The sequence below is a fragment of the Dendropsophus ebraccatus genome, chromosome 2 (assembly GCF_027789765.1).
Source record: "Dendropsophus ebraccatus isolate aDenEbr1 chromosome 2, aDenEbr1.pat, whole genome shotgun sequence".
Taxonomy (NCBI): domain Eukaryota; kingdom Metazoa; phylum Chordata; class Amphibia; order Anura; family Hylidae; genus Dendropsophus; species Dendropsophus ebraccatus.
The window spans coordinates 53,493,101-53,511,552 of record NC_091455.1 but is presented as its reverse complement, the minus strand read 5'-3'; the positions used below and the strand labels follow the sequence as shown (position 1 = coordinate 53,511,552).

At 44.2% G+C, this 18,452-nt stretch overlaps 1 protein-coding gene across 2 annotated transcripts in view; it reads left to right on the top strand.

Annotated features, from left to right (window-relative positions):
- Window positions 1-18,452, top strand: part of RAB2A (RAB2A, member RAS oncogene family) — a 74,455-nt gene that overhangs the window by 42,828 nt on the left and 13,175 nt on the right. The window contains exons 7-8 of one of the 2 annotated variants that reach the window (XM_069957548.1): window positions 13,749-13,817; window positions 17,058-17,181. In XM_069957548.1, coding sequence (XP_069813649.1) covers window positions 13,749-13,817; window positions 17,058-17,132 — 144 coding nt within the window. In that variant the 3' untranslated portion in view covers window positions 17,133-17,181. The remainder of the gene's footprint in view (window positions 1-13,748; window positions 13,818-17,057; window positions 17,182-18,452) is intronic. The other variant, XM_069957547.1, reaches the window with a different exon arrangement.

The following is an 18,452-nucleotide window of genomic DNA, read 5'->3' as shown; positions in this document are numbered from 1 at the left end:
ACAAGGGTGAGTTCACTCTGCGATTTACCAAAACATCTCACTGATACATTGGCATCCTGTCAACATATAGAAGCATGTTCAGGCACTGACCTCATAGAATTTAGCGCTATTAATTTCTGGTTATATTCTAAAAGTATACATATTCAGACTCTGTGCTTTTTAAGTGTAAGCCTAATCAATAGATCGAAAAATATTACAGTCATACAGACAGCTATCACTACCTTCCTTCCCATACACAGGAGCATTCAGCACGGCAAGTGTACTGAAAAAAACAGTCTATTAATTTCAATGGGAACTAAGCAATGTCTTATTTCCCTAATGGTGGCGCTGCAGGGAAAGTAAACACTGTCTGCCAGATTCCCCCGACCAATGGGATGGGGTCTCCAGCATGAGATCATCCTGTGATCCATTTATCAATACTCTCTTCTATTGAAAAGGAAATTGTTAATTGTGAACAACCCCTCAGAGTCCATTTTACTAGATGTATTTTTGTACCTTTTTTCCAAAATGAATTTTTAAACTAAGAACTCACTCACTTGTCCACTAGGTGTCAGTGTAACACATGGAATGTGAGAATGTTCCGCGCACCTCTGGCTGACAAGCCAGCCATGGTTGAAGATTAGTGATGACATTCGCAAGTTTTCTTATGTAATTGATTTATTAATGTATCTATTTTTATCGATCTTTGATAGATTACCCCAGATACAGCTTAGTAGATCAATTCTACCCAATCTGTGGGGGACTTTATGTAGAAGATTTCCTAATAGTCCCCATACCTGTGCAAGACTGGCGATCCCTTCCTCAAGGACTCTCCTGTGTACATCTGTGTTCCTTGTACTGCTGTTTGTTGTATGTGTATATGTAGCTTTTACATTGTAGGGATTTGGTTGTGTCTTTTAAACATAAGTGAATAGGTTGTGTATTTTAAAGGCCTTGCATACATATATAGCTGTTCTTGAAAGCTTGGGAGTTGTAGTCCTCCAAGCAGATGAATATGCGATCCCCTGCCTCTCCATTGTTTGTTCTATGTTCCATGTGATGGGTTATGTGAGAGTCTACAGCTAGGTACAATAGCTAGTGGGTTGTCTGACTCTCCTGTAGAATCATGTTAGACAGCAGATGTCCAAATATTGAGGCACAGTTAGAGGTGACAGGAGAGGACATGGAGATTGAAATCATTTTTGATCCGCTATGGAGGAAGCTGGTGTTATAAGGTGGGTATGAGCCGTTCCCAAAGAGACTAGCTCCATAGAAATAATACCGTGGGGAAAGCCAGTGATGAATGAGGCTGTCATCCGCCTTCAGTTTCCCGCTAGTATTTCAGCCGCTCACTAATCATGCCGTCTCCATTTTCTGTCCTGCGATGTTCATTTCCGCACCAAGTATCATACATCCTGGTGCTGCAGCCTGGACCTAACCATCAGGGCTGTACAATGCTATTTTTGTGCAGAGATTTGCAATCTGGTTTCAGTCCTAGTTATATGGATATATGACAGTGGTTTCTATGTGCTTAAAGAAAATTGGTGCAAATGAAAAAAATGGCGGTGCTGCCCATAGTGACAAACAGATTTCAGCTCTCACTTTTCACAAGCTGCTTGTAAGCTGTGGACGTCTGCTTTTCCTGTTCTTTACGCTGACTTTTAACAATATTATAGTATACACTTTTAGTAGTAATTATTAAGTGAATGTTTTTTCCTTGCTGGACAAAATATTGCCAGGCAGCAGGGATTGGGAGGGCTGCTCCTGGTTCAGGTCCACTACTGTCCCGAGTCCCTAGCAGAGGGGTCCCTATACACTGTGCATGAGATCCTGCAGCCAGTCACCGGCCTTAGCAGCCACAAGTAGCATCTTGTGTATAGGGATGTCACCAGGGAACTTTCTGGAGCCAGTTGTAAGTATAAGTTGTTTTTAATCTCTGCGTCCCCTTGACAATTTGAAAAAAGAAGAAATCTCAGTCTTTCTTTTATGACCACCTCCCTGTCTGCAGTCTGTTCCTGGCTTTGGCTTCAAAAATCTGTCAGATAAATCTCTAAGGCCTGTTGGCATGGATGACAATAAGACAGGACCTGTCTCATTGAAATGAAAGTGAAACATTACTGAGCATACTCTAAGGGTGTTATTACACAGCCCGATGGGCTGCTAGATTGGCGCTCGTTTACTGTGTCTATTACACGGCCTGATAATTGTTTAACAAGGGCTGCATGGACATTGTTTCTGAAGTCCTTGCAGCCCTTGCTTAAACTGCATACATTACCTATCCATGGTCCAGGGCTCCTCTTGTGGTCCGCTTCTCCCCAGGTCCCGTGTGCTGCAGCTTCAAAGCGGCCTGTCTCAGCTCAGACAGACCGCTTTGAAGCTGCAGCGCACGGGACCCGGGGAGAAGCAGAGCGCAGGAGAAGCCCTGGACCATGGATAGGTAATGTATGTACTTTTCAAATCGTCAACCACCGGACGCTGCCCGTTATTACACGTAGCGATGCGTGGTCTGTCCCCCGACAATTATAGGTCCAAACCTATATCAAAGATCAGCCGATGATCGTTGTCATCGGTTGATCGTTGTGTTTATTACACAGAGCAATAATCGGCCGGATAGGGCCGATTATCGTTCCGTGTAATAGTACCCTATGACCTTTTGAACAGGTCAGTCCATAAGGATCTACTATTGTCTTATACTGATGCTATCTACTGGTGTCACCTTTCACTCTAATGCTGAACAGGCTTAGGATGGGACTACCACTTTTATATGACTGAGATGTTTTCTTGCATTCCCAGCAGAGACGCAAAGTGATTTCCCTATAGCTCTTACAGCCCATCCACCTATGCGGTCCTGATTATTATTATAAGACGCAATAAAACATTGCAGTGCACAAGGAGATACAACCCCTGTGCTATCATAATGGCATTTCTTTTGTTTCCTGCCATTAATATCATGGTGTCAAAACAGTTCAAGCTGTTGTCCATAGCAACAGATCTGTATACAGCTTTTATTTGGAGAAAAAAGAATCATGACAGGTACGTTTTAAGAAATCAACAAGGGTTGTGATCGCAAGCAGTTTAGCAACATGCTCTCTCTTTTTTGTTTTCTATGTTTAAATCAATGTTATACATATGGCCAAACTGTGGTCCTTGCTTCCTTCATGCCAATAACTGGTCTTTTCTTTGTTCCAAAAAAAGAGACCAAACACAGGAAGTCCCAGTTCTTTGCACACTCATGTAACGAAAGACACTTGCAGGTTGCATAGCAACTAAGGGCAATTAACGAAAGGATAATTATATTATCAACTCTGCATGCTTACCAGGAGACAATGCTCTTTGTTATGCAACAGTTCAGTAGTTACATGGTTTTGGTGCTGTGTGACAGGAGAGCTGACCATACAATGCAAGCACCCCCAGGACACTCTGCCACTGAATATGGATGTTAAACAGCTGTACACATGTGCAGTGAAGGAAAATGCCTAGTGGCCATATGCATAATGTTCACAACCCCTCTTGATTTAAAAAATAAATAAATATGTGACGGTGCCAGGCTACAATATGTTTGGTTGTTGTAGACAATAGACTCACTGTTCCCTTACACCAGCTATGATAAATTGCTCCATATGTGTTATTCCGTTTAAAAATTGTACATCACTATATATATATATATATATATATATATATATATATATATATATATATATTAGGGCTGGGCGATATGGGCCAAAATCAATATCGCGGTTAATCGCACATGTAGCTGCGGTAACAATAACTGAACGATAATTTTGACACGCCGTTTTTTGCAAACCACACCCACTTGCTATGAAAAACTGGCAATATCAAAAAAGTTAAAAAGAACTCACTGAGTATGACTATACGGGGGGGGCGGACAGGGGTGTATGACTATACAAGGGGGCAGACAGGGGTGTATGACTATACAAGGGGCGGACAGGGGTGTATGACTATACAGGGGGGATAGGGGTGTATGACTATACGGGGGGGCGCAGGGGTGTATTACTATACAGGGAGGTGCATGCTGGGACCTGTAGTTCCCTCAGTAACAGTACAGGGCTGTAACATAGGAGGAATGAATGGGCTGCAGCAGGATGCCGCACACTGCAATGTCTCCTATAACTTATCCTGCCTGCTGCAGCCCATTCATTCCTCCTATGCCACACTCCTGTACTGTTACTTAGGGAAGTACAGGACAGCCGCCTCCAAATGCTGCTCCTCCAGCTCTGACACTCTGGCGTCCCTGCACACACCGGAAAACGTGCAGTGTTCGCCGGCCGGGTGTGTGGGGGGGAGCCTCGGACGGGAGAGGTGGGGGGAAGCCTCGGACGGGAGAGGTGGGGGGGAGCCTCGGACGGGAGAGGTGGGGGGGAGCCTCGGACGGGAGAGGTGGGGGGGAGCCTCGGACGGGAGAGGTGGGGGGGAGCCTCGGACGGGAGAGGTGGGGGGGAGCCTCGGACGGGAGAGGTGGGGGGGAGCCTCGGACGGGAGAGGTGGGGGGGAGCCTCGGACGGGAGAGGTGGGGGGGAGCCTCGGACGGGAGAGGTGGGGGGGGGGGGGGAGTCTCAGACGGGACAGGACCAGTGGGGGGCATCGGATGGGTGAGGAGCCTGAGACGGGACCGGTGTGTGTGTTGGGGGGGGGGGGGGGTATGGGGTTGTATCGGACGGGTGAGGTGAGGAGCCTCAGACGGGACAGGACCGGTGGGGGGCATCGGACAGGTGAGGTGAGGAGTCTCAGACGGGACCGGACAGGTGAGGAAGGCGGGCGCTTGGACGGGACTTGCGGGGGGTGGGGCATTCTTACCTTGACCCTGCTGCTTCTCCACCACCTCCCGCTCTGATATTAGTGCCTCTGCACATAATGTACAGCGCTAATGCCGGGCGGCGTGCGTTTGTGCAGGGGTCGCTCTCACGGGACGGGGGTGCCGGGAGGGGGCACTCTGACAGGAAGATAGAAAAACAAAAATACTGCAGATACCATCCTGACTAGGTTTAGGTCAGTTAACCGACGCCAGTGACTGTATTTTTTTTTTATTAGTGGTACCTTGGTTTAAGAGTGTTTTGATTTTAAGAGCTCACAGTTTTTCAGAATTGTGACTTGGTTTAAGAGAATTGCTTTGGTTTAAGAGCTCCCTGTACTGGGTGGGAGGGGGAGTGGAGGAGGAGCATGGTCTACAGCACTGTACTCTGACCCAGGAAGGCTCCCTCACCTTCCAAATCATAGCAGATCCATTTCAGGCTGGGGCTTGCATCAGGGGACAGGACTGTGGAGGTAATCTTTACATAGCTGTTAACCCCTCTCCCCGGACAGAGATTGCTGCTATACTGTGCCCACATCTGTCCTGCTCATTCCTTCCTGCTCCCTGCAGTCTGTCAGTCCTTGTGTTTCCCATCCTCTCCATTACTGTACAGTAACTTATAATATCACATATTCTGCTGTTCCTGAATGTTTTTCATTTTTTTACATGTTATTCAGAATAATAAATCATTATTTTTGGGGTGTGGAACCAATTGTCTGCATTTCTATGATTTCTTATGGGAAAACTTGCTTTGGTTTAAGAGTGGATTTGGATTACAAGCACGGCCCCAGAAAGAATTATGCTCGTAATCCAAGGCACCACTGTGTAAATATGTTAATATATAATATATATATATATATATATATATATATATATATATATATATATATATATTAAAATAAATATATTTTCTGCACTTAGTTACATTTCAGATGCACTGATAATTAGGTGTCTTTACAAGGTGGTTGCTCATAGGTTTTCATGAGGCTATCCACTCCTTTTACACTACAGAATGTAGCAGATTTGTTAATCTTGTCACCTGACAAATGTGCTTTTATCTAGTTGGTCAGAGCTCCAGCCTTTAGGGTGATGGGAGAGCTTATTTGGCCCATAGTTACTGACGGTTATTGCAGGGCTGTGTGTTTTGCAAATGCAGCCATAATAGAGCCACATTTACACCTCACCTCACCTAATGAATATCAGCAGAGTGGGGAGGATCGGTTCAATGAGGGTTGTAGTGCACCAAAATGACACATTTGCATATGGATGAAACTTTATTTTTTTTTTTTTTGCGGAAATCAATAGTACAAGCAATTTTAAGAAACTCTGTAATAGGTTTTATCAGGCAAAAAAGCCTCTTTCTGTGCTCAAAAGGCTGTTTCCCAGAACCCCCTCCACCACACACACACACACACACACACACACACACGCTGCTTATCTGCATTATCAGGCAAAGTTGTCTTTATTACAGAGGAGCAAAGTGAAGACGGGTTTCCTATGTCCATTATAACCTATTGAGGGGGGATGAGTGAGCAGGAAGAGGAGAAAAGCAGCTGTACAGTTTGCAGACAGTCTGAGCACATAATACTGGATTCACAGGTCTGTGTGCTCTGTGAATTTGATAAAAGAAGGATGATATGCTGTGCAGGGCTGTCTTTTCTCCTCTCCATGCGCACTCATCCCCCCTCGGCCCCTCCCCCCTCCATAGACCATAAAAAACACACAAATCCTGCTTCTCCTGAAAGGGGGGGGGGGTAGGAAAACAGCTTTTTGAGTACAGGAAACTATTTTGCTTAATAAAACCTATTACATGGTTTCTTAAAATCACTTGTACAATTGATATGTATTGATTTCTGAAAAATGACATTTATATGACGGTTGCACTTTTAATATCGTGAAAATAGTCCAGAGGATGGAGGTAATAAATCTTCATCCTTAGCACCCTGTGCACTATAGGGATCTATCAACAGGTTAGATGCTTTGATCATTGTGAAGGAGCTTTTAGGAACACTCATTGAGCCAATAATTAAATGATTATTTCTGTCTTATAAAGTGCTGTAACTTGGTGATCGGTGAGAGCCAGACCCCCCAGTAACCCATCCATCCTCCAGTGCTGGTGTTCCTGGCAACCGAGCTGTACAGGGAACTAATGCCAGCTCCATTCACTTGCATGGGGCTGCACTTGTGGTGCCCTGCACAGCGATGATTCAGCCAACAAGGAGAAAAAAAAAAGTATCTGTTATGTGACCATTCCCCTTTAAGAATACTTCAGAACTGTCTGTGTCCTGGCAGCTATGGTTTCTAGGCCTCCTCTTTGCCAGCTTGGTGTTCTCTTCTCTTGAGCCAAAATTTTCAGCCCAGGAAGCATCTAACAAATTGGGATTTTACTCGCCAAGAGGAATAGTAGGCAGGAGCATGGAGCCAGACAAAGAGCACATGGAGATGTATATTTTTGTAATTTAACTTGATGCGTGTTGAAAGATTGAATATATAGCACAGAACAGTAGGGGAATGCTAAGGTATGTTAGAGTAAGTGGTGCATGTGATTCTAAACATCTGGATCCGCGGCCACACTGCTGCACGGGGATTCATCTGGTACTCGTTCCCCTAACAAAGCTGGTTTGTTTAAGCTGGCGACAACATAATGCGCTAGAAAGAGCAGTTTCCATGTCATTTTTGATGTCAGCCATCTTAAATTGGAATTGTCTGATGTTTATTTGCGGGTAATTGCGGCTAAACGATATATCGCTCTAAAGTTACAGTAATCCTTTCTTGGCGCTGTCACACGTACAGTACGAGATCTGTGAAGCCATAAATCGGCATATAATTTCTCTCGACCTAAAATAAACCGAGCCCTTGGACGTAATTGAACTGATTTTCCCCCATAATGAAAGCAGGGCGGGAGGAAGTGCGGAGCGCGGTAATGCTTCCCTCCATGTGCCAGTTGTTAAGTGCTTGTTTACATGAAGTTATCATAACACATTTTCAGGATTTCATGGCTCTGTTTAATGTTTTACTTAATGTGAACAACTGAACACCCCATACGGGATCCCAGCTGGTTGGATTTGTGCAGCTTTTGACCGCCGTTTTCAATTAGCACGGTTTGTTAGGCCATCGCGATAATTGGTATGTTAATCGCAAGCCCAGGATTTTTTTTTAACACCCCCCCCCCCCCCCCCCCCTTATTTGAAAATTAAAAACTTCCATTTCAGAGGATTGTGAATCAATTCACGGCTGGCACCGAGCCAAGTGTTCTCCATCCTAACGGCACGCCTGAAAAAAATGCACTTGCTTCCTTTAAGTGCTTGACGAAAGTGTGAGATGATTAATTCCTTTCATTATTTTGCTGCAAATTCTCCTGACCCCTCTATGATGATTCGATCACCCACTTAGAGCCCATGCATATTCATATTGCCCTCCTCCGCCTGCTGCAGCCACCCTCTTTGCCTGTGTAGCTGCGGCCCGAGCTCGGTGCAGTAATTGAGCTGCAGTAGATTGATTGCTCTGGGGAGCTGTAAGGCCTTTAAAGGTGAAAACATATCAGTCCTGTTAATTAGGAAACAAAGCTCTGGTGGCAAGTTCAACAGTCAAACGCTGCCACCGCTCACACAAGGAGGACGACGACGACCTGGAGGAGATTTCCACAGTGGACCTTGTTTACTTTCTTAGGTGTGATTGAGATCCCTGCATCAGCACCTATTAATATATACGTATGAGATGTGTGAAATTGTGCTTGAACACTTATGTATTACTTACAAAATGGAAGGGGTTCTTTACCCTCTGCCCACACCGCTTTAGATACATGGACGGATGTGTTTAGGGTCTTGTCGTTTACAAGAACGAAAATGTTAGCAGATCACTGCAATAGCTGTACTTATCTAATACAGGGGTGTCAAATTCAAATACACAGTGGGCCAAAATTTAAAAATTGGGCAAAGTCGCGGGCTAACCGTGATATTTAATGAAGATTGCATGCAGCGCTTCTGGCACTGTCTGAGAATCGTGTGGCATTCCTGGCACTGCCTATACTATAGTAATTTTCCCCACATGAAAGTTACCCATTATATCCCTCAAGCAGTAGGTAATACCATAATTGTGCCCCATGTAGTAGCCCCCCTAAATAGTGCCCCTCCTAAGTGCCCAATATATAGTAACCAGCCCTCCCAATAGGGTCTTGTATAGTAACCAGCCCTCCCAATAGGGTCTTATATAGTAGCCAGCCCTCCCAATAGTCTCTTATGTAGAAGCCAGCCCTCTCCAATAGTGTCTGATATAGAAGCCAGCCCTCCCCCAAAGCCTCTTATGTAGAAGCCAGCCCTCCCCAATTGTGTCTTATACAGAAGCCAGTCCCTAAAATAGTCTCTTATATAGTAGCAAGCCCACTCCAATATTTTTTTTACAGTAGTCAGCCTTCTCCGATAGTCTTATATAGTAGCTAGCCCTCCCCAACAGTCTCTTATGTAGAAGCCAGTCCTCGAGAATAGTCTCTAAAATAGAAGCCAGCCCCTGGCTTGGACTCACCCTTCCTGCGGCTCCAGAGTCTGCAGGAGACGCCTGTAGGAAGATGCGCGCGATGACTTCACCACATTTCCAGTGTTGGGGCACTACTGAGATACTTCTAGGCCACAGGCTAAAAACTGCCTGTGGCCTATGAGATTTTAATATGGGTGGTCCAAGCAGCTCTACGGACCACCCATATTATAATCTGCTGCAAGGTTAGGTGGGCCAAATTTAACACAGCAATGGAAAAGCATGGCTGGCCAAAAATAATGACGTGACTGATCTAATAGTTATGGCTATGTTGCAAGATGCACTTTCTACTCGGTTATAGTAAAAGTAAATGAGCAGATAAGGACAGCTTGCTTGTTGAATGGTATTTAGCAAGCATAGAGCATGCCCGCTAATTTTTTTCAAGTTTGTCTAAAGTATGGTAAAAGTGGTTGAGCAGTAGCAGCAAATTCATGAAAATCTTGGTTCAGAGTGAGTCTATTTTTCTCAGTGCTCTTTCTAAAGGCCCTATTACACCAATCGATTATCGGCTGTATGTGGCTAATTATCGGCAGTGTCAATTATCAATAGTGTTAAGGCAGTGATCAGTTGACATGCACAATGTCTGCTGATCCTTGTGTTTTACCATGTTGAAAAAAAGCTACAACAATAGCGACTGTCTGCTGGCCATTGATCCATGTAATAGGAGCATCACACCACCGCTCTCTCCTATGGTCTCCTAAAGATTGTCTAGGTAGCCCCTCCCCGCTTCTCCACCCTCGCTGTTGGTGCGTGTTATAGCAGTTTTTGAGAAAAATAATTTTTTTTCCCGTTTTGTATGTTTAGGGCAACGTTAAACTTGTGGCCACTAGATGTCTTCCTTCACTGCACATGTGTACAGCTGCTGCTTGTCCACATTCAGTAGCAGAGAATCCTGGGGGTGCTCGCATTGTATGGTCAGATCTCCTGTCACACAGCACCAAAACCACTGTAACCAGCATATCAAAGAGCATTGCCTCCTAGTAGGGTTTGATTTTGAACTGAGAGAAGACTAAATATCTGCATTAAGAGAGAGCATGGACCAGTTTGGCTATATGTATAACATAAATTTAAACATATAAAATTTTAAAAATAAAGGGAGCACGGTATATTGCAAAACTGCTTGCAATCACAGCCCCTGTTGAGTTATTAAAAAAGAAAAAAAAAAACCACAGGTACATTTTAAGATTCCCTTTAAGATAAGCTATAACCAGGTTAGAAGTATCCCTATAGCGCACGGGGTGCTGAGGATGACGAAGTTTCTTATCTTCATCCTTGATGTTGTTTCTATGATATTTAGGAGTTTAATCCCTTTTTTAATAAGCTTACCTTCATCCTCAGCGCTCAATGCACTATAAGAAATCAGCAGTTTGGATGCTCCTAACCTGCTGATAGTTTCCCTTAAAAAAATGGTCTAAATGGTTGAGTAGTAGCAGCCAATCACAGGGGTTCTTGCTTCTTTGTGAGACTAATCCGGTTAAATGATAGATTAGCATTTAGGGAGCACAAAGCATGTCCACTATTTTTTTTTCAGTACATCTGAAAGTAGCATCTTTACAAAAACATTGTTTCCTCCTAATTCTATATATCGGCTTTATGATCCTATTATACAATATGGGATACAAAAGATTTCACAGCTGAATAAGGATATGTGTGTATGTCTTTTGCATAATGGGGGAATAAATCAGACACACATAGCACTGCTATTTAGAGAGGTTCTCCGTCACTGTGATAATGTGGCTCTTGGGGGCACTGGTGGTGTTTGTATATATCTTGTTTATTGATGAGGAATATGTATATAGGTTGTACATGCCTAATCCAGTTTCTGCATGACAGTCGTAGCGAGCATTACGTGGCTAAGAAAAATCCTGTCGCCATAAAGGTATACATAGCCTAAGGGGGAGAAATGAAGCAAACGCCCTGGTCAGAAAGGCAGTGAAACTGCCTGAGTTCTATTGTTTAGTCTGGTAGTTATGGAAATGTTGATAATAAGAGTCACAACTATATAGAACTCTCCATAGACTCTGTGGGTAAAGGATTACGCTGATGAGACGAGAGCCCAAACCACAAGACAGCTAATCCTCTGAAGAATCTGAAAAGCATCTGTCTTGCTGTATAGATTGATTGATTGGCCCGGCCACGTATTGTCTGTCAGCATTTGGGTATTATCAGTCAGCAGTCATTTACATCTCCTTCTGACCAGAATTAGAAATAGGGGGTAATGCCTAACTAGGCTGAGGTTACACCTAAACTTTTATGTCACATAGGAAAACTTTCTCTGATATCCCAGACCCATAGGTATTCTCTTCTGATCTCTCCAATATCTGTTTTCAAGACCACCGCTAGTTTAAACTCACTTTTTAAGGTTTTTATTATGCTATGGAAAGAAATCTTATTACAGGAAGCCTATGGGTAGCCCTAGTCTTTCTACCCTAGGTGTGGTGTGGTTATCATTGTAGCCTTGCAGCGCTGGGGTCCAGGGTTCAGATCCAACCAAGGACAATATGGAGATTGATCAAACATAGTGTAAAGTAAAACTGGCTCAGTTGCCCCTAGCAATCCAATCAGATTCCACCTTTTTTCCTTACAGACTCTTTGGAAAATAAAAGGTGGAATCTGATTGGTTGCTAGGGGCAACTGAGCCAGTGTCACTTTACACCATGTTTGATCAATCTCCACCAATATCTCTATTTCTAGATTTGCACTTATGTTGCTCATATTTATAGTAATAAATCCACACTATCCAATCTCATAATGTGATTATTATAGCTGGTTGCATAGGGTTATGACCTGTAGTTTAACTTGCTGGTCGCACATGCTCAGTTGCAGCATTGGGAGTGAGTGCACTATATAGTGCACAGAGGCATACAGACCTGCTTTTCTGCAGCCTGGGGATTAACAAGGGGCTGTCAGCTAAGCATGATGGGAACTGTAGTCTGCTAAAGCCTTGCCCCTTATTTGCACTAGGTCAGGGGTCACTGTAAGCCCTGACCTGGCTGTAGACACTCAATGTCTGCCAGTCGACTTGCATATTTGCCTTGACTGATCATGTCTTATTGTAAGAGGTGAAGGAGCTGCATACCCAGTGAAGCTCATCTCAGGAGGAGCCGTAGGGTCAAGCAGGTAAAGGTCAAAAGATCTCTAGGGTGTTATAGTTTAGGGGTATTTGGTGCTGGATTTTTATAATCATGCTAGGAAATGTTCTCCAGTTTAGTCTGGCACTGTCTTATTCATCTTCTAAATCTACATGTGAAAACTCAGGGACCCAGAAGCTGCTCCGTAATATCATTGTCCTCCCCTGCAAACATGAAGGGGCCAAGTGCGGCTGCAACTATACAGAACATAAACCATTGCAAGTGTCATCTTCCCCTGGTGCACTCTGTTGAAGCGTAACATCTCTAGTGTCTGCTGCCCAATGTTAGTAAGGTCACCATTAATATTTAATGGCTCTAGCTCGGCAGCAGGCAGCTCGTAAAAGCGTGTGCCTGCTATCTGTTACTGCGGTGACTTCATAGCTGCTCTGTAATTTCACCATTGGTTAATATAGCTGCCTTCCCTGACAGTTCAGGAAAGATTTCCGGGCTGTGAATCGATGCTTCAAAGCCCAATTTAACGCTTTCCATGGCTGAAGCATGTAATTTCCTATAGACATGGTACTTTTATTATTCATCGAGGCTGCTGTCATTACATGGAAATTTTATGTGTATTATTTATTAGCTCTTTTTTTTTTTTTTTTTGTTTTCGTAAAGCAAAAATGAATTACCATTGATAATGTCTTGGTCAGATAAATACTAAAACCCTAATGTAAATTTATTTCGTCCACATCCCGAGATGATTTGTAATTGATATTGCATGTAATATATTGAAGGGTTCCTATAAATAGTTGTGACTTGACAAGAGGTGACATAATATAGAGCAAATGAGGCTGAGAAGATTGATATATAGATAGTTCATTGGGAAAAGATTCAGTGTAGCTGATTTATTCATTCATATTCCTACTTTATGATTGATAGCCATCTCTACATGTACACCTATGCATAGTCGGCTGTCAATCACTGCTGGGACCTCCCACTGGACTACTAAGCTCTGAACCAGTAGGAACTGAAATGAGTAAGTTACAAGTTAGCCCAGCTTCACATTGTCCCACTATGACCACGGGTCATAATGGAGATGAACGACAACATCTACCTACATCTTTCCTTTTGTTAGAAAGTTTTGGTGGTGAATTGTGTTTGAAGCACATTTATATGGCTGTATCTCCATTCCATATATTTTTTTATGATCGTGCAGGTTCATGGGTTTCATTTCCGGGCATGATAGTGATGAATATAATTTCATAGCACTTCTCTGACGTATGGCCTTAAACAATGTACACCCCTTGAGCTGTCACAAGGTTATGCTCAGTATATTTTCCTTTATTCTTGTCTTCCAGGCATTCATAAACACAGCAAAAGAAATCTATGAAAAAATTCAAGAAGGCGTCTTTGACATTAATAATGAGGTATGTTTTTGATTATATTATTGTATATTTACTTGTACATTTATAAATTAAAATGTCAATACTATGTTTCTCCCATACTGTATGCATCCCCCCTCTGCAGGTGGTCCCTATACTGTATACTTCCCCTCCCCCTCTGTAGTTTCCCTATACTGTATGTATCCTCCCTCCGCAGGTAGTCCCTATACTGTATACTTCCCTCCCCCTCTGTTGTCATTCCCGCATACTGTATAAATCCTTCCTCTGCAGGTAGTCCCTATACTGTATACCTCCCTTCCCCCTCTGTAGTTGTTTCCCTATACTGTATGCATCCTCTCTGTGCAGGTAGTCCCTATACTGTATACCTCCCTTACCCCTCTCTAGTTTTTTCCTCTATTGTATGCATCCCCCCTCTGCAGGTAGTCCCTATGCTGTGTACTTCCCTCCCCCTCTGTTGTCGTTCCTGCATACTCTATATATCCTTCCTCTGCAGGTAGTCCCTATACTGTGTACTTCTCTCCCCCTCTATTGTCATTCCCACATATTGTATATATCCTCCCTCTGCAGGTAGTCCCTGTACTGTATACCTCCCTTCACCCTCTCTAGTTTTTTTCCTGTATTGTATGCATCCCCCCTCTGCAGGTAGTCCCTATACTGTATTCTTCCCTCCCCCTCTGTTGTCGTTCTCACATACTGTATAAATCCTTCCTCTGCAGATAGTCTCCATACTGTGTACATTCCTTCCCCCTCTCTAGTTTCCCTATGCTGTATACATCCTCCCTCTGCGGGTAGTCCCCATACTTTTTACCTCCCTCCCCATCTGTAGTTGGCCCATTTACCCCCTGTCCTCCCATATTTAGTTACTGTGCATCATCTTACCCCTTCCGCCTCCCCTGTAGCTTGTGCTGATCAGATGAAAGCATAACAAGTCTGGCACTGATTGGTTGATGCCAGCACCCAGTGTCAGGGATCTGGTCAGCTGACTATAACTAGGAGAAACGTGATAGCCTACTCTAAAAAGACTGCAAAATGAAGCTAGGGCTTCAGGGTGGGTCTTATTTTTGGAGAAACACAGTAGTAATGTTAAGGCTTATGCTAGCCATATACAAAACATAGCAGTCGGGAGAAGATTTTTAACTCTCTCTCCTGATCCCCCTCACATGAAGGGAGAAAGGAGGGATAGACTGCTGCCAGAAGAGTCTGGCGGTGGCTTTTTTCTTCAGGAGAAAAAGGATCGGGTAGTTGAATTCCAGCGTACCTGACCCTTTTCTTAAATCAAAAGGCCCCATATGCTTTAGATAGTCCAGTTAGGATGACTTGTGTGTGTATGGAGGAGCCTTAAAGAGCACATGCACTTTCAAAAACACTTACATAGTTTTGTTACATTAAAGGAGAAGTCCGGCGAAAATTATTTTTTTATATGTTATTACTTATGGAAAGTTATACAATTTTCTAATGTACATTAATTATGGGAAATGCTCATATACTGCTATTTCCCTTAATTTAGTGTATCAGGAAGTGTTAGAATTATCTCTGAAGCAGTGACGTCACGACCAACGGTGTAATTCCTATGGAGTGTCCAGCAGGGGGCGCTCTATATATAGAAGTCAATGAGTACCATTGACTTCTATATATAGTGCGCCCCTGCTGGACACTCCATAGGAATTACAGTGTATGTAATGTAATGTAATGTAATGCACTGTACTGTTGTGACTTTATGAATACATTTATGGAATACTTTGGGGAGCAAGTGTCCTAGCTCCCCAAAGTATCCCATAAATGTATTCAATGAATACATTTGCAGGGCACCGAGCAGGGAGGGAGAGAGGTGCCATCTACCTTCCCCCTCCCTGCTCGGTGCTGGGAACATATACAAAGCACTACTCCCCCATTATCTGCAGATAATGGGGGAGTAGTACCTTTTGCTATCCCTATCACCGCCCGCGCCGCCGCTCACACAGGGGCTGCTATTCATCGCGCCGCTGATTCCCCGCCGCCCGCGCCGCTCCTAACTACCCGCCCGCTCGCTCGCCCGCCCCGTTCCTGGCCGCCGCTCTCTGCTCATGCCGGCCGCGTCAGCCCGCCCCCACACCGGCCGGGGACACCAGGAAGCGCCGTGCTCCCTGCCGGGGTGGGGGTGGTCTGACGCGGCCGGCATGAGCAGAGAGCGGCGGCCAGGAACGGGGCGGGCGAGCGAGCGGGCGGGTAGTTAGGAGCGGCGCGGGCGGCGGGGAATCAGCGGCGCGATGAATAGCAGCCCCTGTGTGAGCGGCGGCGGCGCGGGCGGTGATAGGGATAGCAAAAGGTACTACTCCCCCATTATCTGCAGATAATGGGGGAGTAGTGCTTTGTATATGTTCCCAGCACCGAGCAGGGAGGGGGAAGGTAGATGGCACCTCTCTCCCTCCCTGCTCGGTGCCCTGCAAATGTATTCATTGAATACATTTATGGGATACTTTGGGGAGCAAGGACACTTGCTCCCCAAAGTATTCCATAAATGTATTCATAAAGTCACAACAGTACAGTGCATTACATTACATTACATTACATTACATACACTGTAATTCCTATGGAGTGTCCAGCAGGGGCGCACTATATATAGAAGTCAATGGTACTCATTGACTTCTATATATAGAGCGCCCCCTGCTGGACACTCCATAGGAATTACACCGTTGGTCGTGACGTCACTGCTTCAGAGATAATTCTAACACTTCCTGATACACTAAATTAAGGGAAATAGCAGTATATGAGCATTTCCCATAATTAATGTACATTAGAAAATTATATAACTTTCCATAAGTAATAACATATAAAAAAATAATTTTCGCCGGACTTCTCCTTTAAGGAGGACCTGTCACCACTCCTGGCCTATCTGTTCTAGTAAACCCGGTTGGCTATTGGGTCATACATTTTTAGTAAGAATAATAGGAAAGGCACACCACAGCTATAAAAAAAAATGTACTCAGGAATTTGAGTATTAACCAAAACAAAGATGTCGGGAATGGTAACCGGTTCCCTTTTAAAACCGGGACATTGAGGACGTTTACTGCTGTTGAGCTTCTGAGAGCCCTAATAGCTGAAACCGTGCATACACTGCAAGTTGTCCACTTAGGAAGAAAACAGAGTTCCTCGGCTATTGCTAGTTGACTGCACTGGCAGACTTTTTCTTTTATTAGGCTATAAATGGATTTATGAATTACTATTAGTCCAGTGTAATTAGTTTACAGTGTAATTAGATAAGCCTTCTGTCCTTTACATTTATAGGGACTTCTGATATCCAGTCTATCAAGTAAAAAGTGCCGCCTTTACTTTTTATGTGAAAAGGTTACATATCAATAATCTGCCATTTCATTGTCTTTATTTCACCTCAGACCTCAGAATAAAGCAGGTTAGTCATTTCCTTGCTATAAGTCGAGAGGTGCTGAACTAGAGAGTAAGGTGTGACGCACACACCTTTGTAAATGAGGACACAGTACTTGAGTCTCATGCCGGATTCACACGTATATAATAATCAGTATAGGTCATTACACCCACAGTCAGGTCGGCAATGGCAGGTGTAAAAAGGCGTCCTGTGTTACGCACTTATGCATCCGGTCTAGATAGACGCTGGTGGGTGGGGGAGGCTGCCTACTTATGAATGCCTTGGACTTCAGAACTTGATCCCCTTTCTGCACATTGTTTTGTACCATAACAGAGTGAAGCTTTTAAAGCGACTCTGTACCCACAATCTGACCCCCACCCCAAATGGCTTGTACCTTCAGATAGCTGCTTTTAATCCAAGATCGGTCCTGCGGTCCGTTTGGCAGGTGATGCAGTTATTGTCCTAAACAACAACTTTTAAACTGGCAGCCCCGGGCCCTACGGGAGTGGCCTAGGCTGGCACACCCTCTCTGTCCCTCCTCCCCGCCCTCCTCCTCATTAGGAATCCTCCAGGCAGATTGCCTACTATTCCTCAGCTGTCAGCCCGGCACATGGGCTGGATCGTTAAGACACCTGTGCAAATGTTCAGCATGGAGAAAATGTTCCAGTGGCATTCCTAATGATGAAGAGGGTGGGGAGGAGGGACGGAGTGGTGGTGCAAATATTCTAAGCCAGTGGTGCAGATATTCTAAGCCACGCCCAAAGAGCACTGGGCTGTAAATTTAAAAGTTGTTTTTTAGGACCATAACTGCTTCACCTGCCAAACGGACCCCAGGACAGATCTTGGATTAAAAGCAGATATTCGAAGGTACAAGTGGTTTGGGTGGGGGGGGGGCTTAGATTGTGGCTAAAGAGTTGCTTTAAACTTCCCTGAATCTATTTATCTTCTAGGGCAAATCCACCTGCTTACCCTTTTGAGTCCTAAAAATCCCCTGTAGAAACCTAGCAAAATAGCATTTTATCTACCTACAGCTAATACTACTAAGAGAAGATTTCTGCTTACTTTATATACTTTGTTCAACAAAAGGTGTTTTGATCACTGGGGTGCTGTCACCCGTCACCCACATAGATAAGCTGTTCAAGGCCGGTCTATACAGGGAATAGAGTTTGTCTCGGCTTATTGTGTAGCAATGGTAATGTGTACCTGCAGCTCAGCTCCTATTCATTGATCGGGTGCTAAGTTGCCGTTACACATCCCCACCTCTAGACTGAACAGTGACAAACTACATATGAATGCAG